The sequence below is a fragment of the Kryptolebias marmoratus genome, unplaced genomic scaffold, assembly GCF_001649575.2.
Source record: "Kryptolebias marmoratus isolate JLee-2015 unplaced genomic scaffold, ASM164957v2 Scaffold38, whole genome shotgun sequence".
NCBI classification, from domain to species: Eukaryota; Metazoa; Chordata; class Actinopteri; order Cyprinodontiformes; family Rivulidae; genus Kryptolebias; species Kryptolebias marmoratus.
Genome location: NW_023665772.1, coordinates 6,122 through 12,974, shown reverse-complemented (window position 1 = coordinate 12,974; position 6,853 = coordinate 6,122). Strand labels below are relative to the sequence as shown.

Below are 6,853 nucleotides of genomic sequence, written 5' to 3'. Positions count from 1 at the left end.
AGGTAGAGCTTGAAATGCCATGGCTGTGGGGTTGTTGCTGTGTTTTACTGGTTCCTGTTGAACTTTTCTTCTTGGTAATCAGAGTATTTATACTTGTGTTTGTCTTCTTTTCACCTGTTTACTGTTAGAGTTAGTTGCTATTTGGAGTTTTAAGGTAGTTTTCTTCTTGAGCCCATAGAGCTTCTTATTTTCCTCTGTTGTTTTGGGTTTTCAGCTCGGCTCTCACCTGCTTCTCATTCAGTAATCTGCTCGCCTGTCTTTGACTCCGAACCACCTGCCCTGGTACTTCTACGCCTGGTTCTGTTCAGTCCTGTGGTTTCCTCATCATTAAAACCTCTCTGTTCAGTTTTGCTCCTGATCAGCTTCTGTTTGTCTGCATCTTGGATCCAGTTTTTCATTCTGTGGAGTTTAATGTCTCAGCAGGAGTAGTTTTCTTTGTTTCTGCTGTTGTTCTGCTTCAGGACAGCTGGTGATGGACATTTATTTTTACAACCATCCTGCTGCAGCTGCAGATCACTCACCCCGTCCATCCTGCTGATGAAGCATGGCTGAGAATCATTCCTCTGTAACCAGCGCAGATAGAAAAGGCGATGCGTCGGCAGTTTTGTCCCTCCCAGCTGCAGGATGCAGAAATGATGCCTGTTGATGCTGCCTCAGTGGGAAGGAGTTTCTACATCAGCTGTAATGTACAAACTTCTGCTCCCTCACCAGAATTAAAATGACCTGAAATGTGAGTTTGGTTCTCAGGCTTTTCCTTTATTCAGAATTGTCACTGAATCCTTTAATACGATAGTAAAGAGGTATTTTTCTGACAAATCAAAAATTGTCCTAAATTCATGGCATATCCAAGCTTTCAACTTAATGACTTTGGTACTGATAAAATCAATATCTGGATCGATCCGCAGACGATGAAATGACCTGCAGTCGGATTGAAAAACATCAAATATGTATCTGATTTAGTATCATATATGAAAAATGCCTGGATCACATTCAGACTATCATAAAGAATATATGGGTCACATTCGGGTTAAAATAATCCGATTTGCCACCTTTGCCTGTGAACGTAGCCCAAGTTTAAGCCAGTGTTGGTGTAGAGCAGTGGGAAATGAGGTTAACACAGTTTTGAGCTTTATTCTGCAGCTTTGATGTATTTCCATGTATTTGCATTTTTAACTGGAGGCGTTTTGATGGAGGTTGATCTGGATGTACAAAGGAAATCTGCTTGGATTCATTTATAAAATACATCAAGTCAAACCTCAGTGAAGAAAAACACAACAGATTCTAACACGTCATTTCTAAGACTGTCAGGATTTGGGGGTCTTGGGTTTTTGTGTTGAGTTTATTGGTTCTTTAATTCTGTTATTTGGTTCCTGTGTTTAGTTTTGGAGTCTTGTTCCCTGTCACTGTTCACCTTTTCCTCTGTTCGTTACTTGTCAGCCTGCCACACCTACCTGCACCTGTCCCTCATTTGGAATCTGTCACCTGTGTCCACTTCCTAGTTAAAATTGGTAGCTTTTTCACCAGAAGTACCAGCGAAAGGTTCAGAGATTTTATCCTACCACAGGAAGACTTCTTTGGTTGCTGCTTTTTTAGCACCAGCTCGGTGTGGTGAAAGATGGCCGGAAGATATCGTCTCCAGGACACTTTCAGTCAGCGGGAGCTGAGCAGAACCTTCGGGCCGGTTCTGGTGGTCCAGACAGTCAACTGCTCAACTGCTTGTCCTCGGTTGGCAGGTGAACGTTTGGAGCTGGTTCTGTTGATCTCACGAAGATGACACACTGGAGTTTAACCAAAGCTCTGACTGATTTTACTTATTTCACTAACTTGGCTAAATTAAAGTCAGTGTCGACCGCCAAAATAAACTGCAAAATAAAAACTTCTTCACAATGAAAAATTGTCTCGAAGGGGAAAATATGATGAAGTCAGCAAAGGGGAAAACAGGAGGATCACCACTTAAACTTACGAGGTTAAAAACAAACTATAAACATAAGAGTCCGAGCAGGAAGGGAAAAACGTCAGAGAAGAGAGGCGAGAAGGGCCACAAAGCCGGGGTTGGGCTTTGTATGCCGATAATCCAATCAGAGCCGCGGTTCTTGAAAGAAGGCGGGTGTTTCGGTGGTCATTTGGCCAATGAGCGTTACCCATACTCAGAGGGGGAGTTCTGATGCTTTTGGACAAAGAGAGAAAAAACTAAACGTAATTTAATGTTTGCATTCTTTCACCTCAAAATTAAATCTAATAAAAAAGGAGGAACCAGAGTCGATCAGTGACTGATTTAAGTTTTTCTCACATGGAGCTAAGTCTTCAAAAATCAATGAATCCTGGTTAATTAGCAGCGAAAGGGACACATTACATGTTTATAAACTTTCTAACATCACTGGATTTATAATACTGATAGGATTTTACTAACACGTGTAATATGCTCTGCTAGATCACAGTAAAATAATGTTAATAATGTTCTCACATGACATCTGACAGGTAATTAAAAGATACACAATATAACTTTTAAAAAAACAAGACATTAAAGGTGGACAGTGTGAATTTAGTCAGTTTTAAAGTAGGAACCAGGGGTCATTCTTGTGACTGAAAATAGAAAAGTTAGGCACAATATCACATTTTAAGAGGAAGACTGCAGGTCAGAAACTTATTTTAAACAGATAAAAATGCACATGGTGTCAGATAGTCCAAAATATAATGAGCAGGAACCTTGAATCTCCAAAAGGGGGCACTGTGGCATCTTCCTTGCAGCTCATGAAGAAATGTTCATTTTCCCTTGCAGTCTGTCGGCACTCAGGCGTAGAAGAGTTTGCAGATTTGAAATCATCTGATTTATAGAGATATTCCCAACTCTGCTGCATGACCCTACAAAACTAAACTGATAATAAGCTAACATGAATTAAACTAGGATGTAAACATATTTTTTTTTTTTTTTTCGAGTGAAAACCTGATAATCTGATGTTTTTCTTATATTCATGTTTGGTTTATTATTTTTATTTCATTCATTCAAATTTTAAAGGTTGTTTTCAAGAACTCGCTGTGTTTTTCCCATAAGAATCAGTTTGAATCAGAATCACTTCATTGCCAGTAAACAAGTTAGCAGGCTGGTGTAATGATGCAAATAAAACAAATACAAATTAATAAGTTAACAATTAAACAAAAAATTAATTAACGTGTACATGTGTATAATAGCATAATAGCAGGTGGATAAAGTGGCTGTATCGTGCTAGAGTTAATTATCTGTTGTTCAGCAGTTTAGTGGCAGAGGGAAAGAAGCTGTTCATGTGGCAGGAAGTTCTGGTCCGGATGGACCGTAGTCTTTTGCCTGAGGGGAGAGGATTAAACAGGCTGTGTCCAGGGTGGGAGGGGTCAGCTGCAATTCGACCTGCTCGTCCTAAAGTCCTGGAGGAGGACAGGTCCTGTACAGGTCAGAGGTTGCAGCCGATCTCCCTCTCGGCAGAGCGCACAACGTGTTGTAATCTCTGATTGTCCCTGCTCGTGGCCCCAGTGTACCACACAGTGATGGAGGTGATGAGGATGGACTCGATGACAGCTGTGTAAAACTTCACCATCAGCTCAGTTGGCATTTTAAGTTTCCTCAGCTGTCGTAAGAAGAACATCCTCTGCTGTGCTTTCTTGATGATGGAGCTGATGGTCAGCTCCCAATTGAGGTACTGGGTGATGGTGATACCCAGGAAGCGGAAGGAGTCCGCTTTGGCGATGGTGAGGTCCTTGACAACACCATCCTTTCCTCTCTGCCCTGCTCTCTTTTCAGAGCCTCTCTTTTGCATATTCTCCAAAATTTATATCTGGTCAACTGGTCTCTCAACACAATTGATCAGATTTTCTCGATGGGAAGACAGGACTTGGCAGAGCCCGCCTGTCCAGATGGGACATCTTTTGCTGGATACACAATGGATTCCTGGAGGAAATGGAATATTGTTTGTCTGACGATTTTGTCTCTGGAAGACACATTTGGGTTTTTGATAACAGGAGTTCTGCTGTTTGGATTAGGCAGTTACCTGACTTATCGTCAAATTTGTTTGATGGATTCGGCGGTCAACAATCAAACTGTGTGGTTACAGGAGCTGAATTGCAAGTTGGATGCAATTCTTTTACAGGACCGCAGACTGAAATGCGGTTCCAGGACTCATGAATAATATGGGTTACATCTTGAGGAAGTTGCTCGCTCGAATCAGGCAGAATGGTCCTGGAATTTGGCTGTTTGGATTCGCCATTGAGAAGTATCGGCAAGACTTTTCAAGGCAGACGAAAACAAGTCTGCCTGAACCAAAACAACTATTGTTTGTGAATTTGGCTCCCCTGATGCTAGCCTTGGCTAGCTATCTTCAATTTCTCATTTCTCCCCGGATTTTATGTAAACAAGATGCTCTGCCCCCAAGTCTCCTGAAATTCTGTTCTGGCTTTTGGTTATGGTGCCACCCTAAGGTTGACATTGGGCCCCATCTGACCAAGGCTTTCAATCCCCCCCCCCCTTCAGGTCATTGTGGCCAAACAGCTCAATGTTGTCTTGTCTGACATTGAAGAGGACCAGCAGTATAAGGGATCTACAATCCATCATCTGTGCCTCCTGACTGACTGTCAGAGTGTCTGATAACACCATCGCTCCACTCTTCACACCACCACTCTCTGGTACTCTGTCTAGATGTCCCAGCTCCATGTAAATCAAATCAAATCGTTTACATACCGTCGCTGAGCTGCATGAGGACGCCTGCAAAGATTTTTTCTGTCAACACCCCTGGCCCTCTACATGAGTGTGGAAAGTGTGAAAAGACTCAAACCACCTGGGATTAGTGACCTTATATATGCAAATAATACTGGTTTGAATTGTTTTCACTTGCTAATCAATCAGGATGTGAACGCTGAGGTAACAATGCAAATAATGTGTATAATTAAACTGCAGGTAAGCGATGAAAATGCCATCTCAGCAGCTCAGTCAGAAGAAAGGACAGGATGGAGAAAGTTCTTCTGTTCTTCACTGCTGCATCAGGCAAGTGTTTGATAAAAGTTATTTATTCACATCTCTGTGAGAACCTTAAAGAAACCTTTGGAGTAATTTTGTGTCCATGAGGCACTTTTACCATCAGAACACTTTAAACTGAGGAGAAATGTTGCATCAATTTAAATTTGCTTCTGTGTGTCTCTGCAGCTCTGACTGCCGTCTCCTCACTTCCTGCACGATCATTTTATTTTGTTTATGAGCCAAAAAACTGGACTGAAGCTCAGAGTTACTGCAGAGAGAAATACACAGACCTGGCAACTTTTGAGAGCATGGAGGACGTGGACATCCTGGACAACATGAAAGATTTAAGCCAAATGGTCTACCCATCGGACAGCTATGTATGTCCTGTTCTTGCACCTTCAACCCTAATTACACGAGAGGCGGAATGAGCCGGAATACCTTTGGAATGATTATTCTTTGTATATTTCTGAATATTGAAAGTGCATTCCAAACATTCAGGCCCACACCAGCCATGGTGATGCCTTACAGAAGGCTGCTAACGTACTCGTAGACTGAAACTGCATGGATGTGATGTATTTTTTATTTCATGGGTTTATTTTATGCAAAGCAAAGATAAATACAAAGTATTTTGTGTGGGATTTGATGAACAGAAGCCACATCAAATTGTTTTTGTAATTGAAACCTTTGTTTTAGCGAGCCTGGATTGGATTGTACGATGATGTGAACAGTTGGAAGTGGTCGATGTCAGACCCAGACTTCTACCAACAGGACGAGAAAGGTTTCAGAAAATGGTCATCCGGACAACCAAACAAAGTTGGTGAAAGAGAGAACTGTGGAGAGATATACAGTGATGGATTCTGGCATGATGACAATTGTGCTATAAATCACCACTTCATCTGCTCTGACAGCAGCGGTGAGACATTTTCATGCTTACAGACTCAAAACATGAAGTACTTTAGATTTATTTTACCTTTCTGCTGCTGTTTTCCAAAGTTGCTCTCTTGGTTGCAAGTTTCTTCCTTCTTCCGTACAGTCCTTAACAAGTTATTTTTTGTGTTGTTTCAGGACCAAATGCAACGTTTGTTATAATAACCATCTCAATGAACTGGACTGAGGCTCAGAGTTACTGCAGAGAACATCACACAGACCTGGCCAGTGTGAGGAACGAGGCAGAGAACCAGAAGGTGAAGGAGCTGATACCAAGTACTGGAATAAACTGGATCGGTCTTTACAGAGACACCTGGAAGTGGTCAGATGGAAGCAGCTCCTCGTTCAGGTACTGGAGAGGTCTGGAACCCAACGATAACATGGAGCATTGTGCTGCAATATATTTTCAAGATTCTGGAAGATGGGAGGACTGGAACTGCGACAAGAAGAATGCATTCATTTGCCAAAATGGTAAGCATCAATTTAAAACTTTCTTTGAACTATTTTATGTTTGGAGATACAAGAAGAGTTGAAGTTATGGGCAAAAAAAGCAACACAAAAAAAAATCTATGTAAAAATATGTAAATAAGCCACACCCAGTGAAGGGCCAGGATTACAGGGGTGAGTAGGGGGCCTGGCTTTTTTGCATATTTTTTTTAAATATTTAGAATAAATGTTTAATATTTAGAATTATACTCATGAAAATAAAGCCCACCCCCTGTCAGTTCCAGGATTATACCCACCACCAGGACATAATAAACCATCGACTCCATGTCTGAAAACGCAGAAATCACTGAACTGATGAAGCCTTTTTGTTTCTCAGGGTTTTCACAGAAAGTCGTGAAGCTGAAGCTGATTAACACCTCCTCAGTGGACCTGAATGACCCTCAGGTGTTGGAAAACCTGCTGAAACAGGTAAACACTTCTTGTTTTACAGATCATCAA

The 6,853-nt window shown here is 41.5% G+C and overlaps 2 protein-coding genes across 2 annotated transcripts in view; both read left to right on the top strand.

Moving 5' to 3' along the window:
• LOC108251376 (macrophage mannose receptor 1-like) overlaps window positions 1-2,800 on the top strand; it is a 7,732-nt gene extending 4,932 nt beyond the window's left edge. The window contains exon 9 of the mRNA XM_037974405.1: window positions 2,780-2,800. Within this exon, the coding sequence (XP_037830333.1) occupies window positions 2,780-2,800 (21 nt within the window). The remainder of the gene's footprint in view (window positions 1-2,779) is intronic.
• The window catches only part of LOC108229085 (macrophage mannose receptor 1-like), a 9,173-nt gene continuing 2,326 nt past the window's right edge, over window positions 7-6,853 (top strand). The window contains exons 1-6 of the mRNA XM_037974407.1: window positions 7-730; window positions 4,922-5,008; window positions 5,168-5,358; window positions 5,675-5,894; window positions 6,047-6,379; window positions 6,732-6,836. Coding sequence (XP_037830335.1) covers window positions 4,972-5,008; window positions 5,168-5,358; window positions 5,675-5,894; window positions 6,047-6,379; window positions 6,732-6,836 — 886 coding nt within the window. The 5' untranslated portion in view covers window positions 7-730; window positions 4,922-4,971. The remainder of the gene's footprint in view (window positions 731-4,921; window positions 5,009-5,167; window positions 5,359-5,674; window positions 5,895-6,046; window positions 6,380-6,731; window positions 6,837-6,853) is intronic.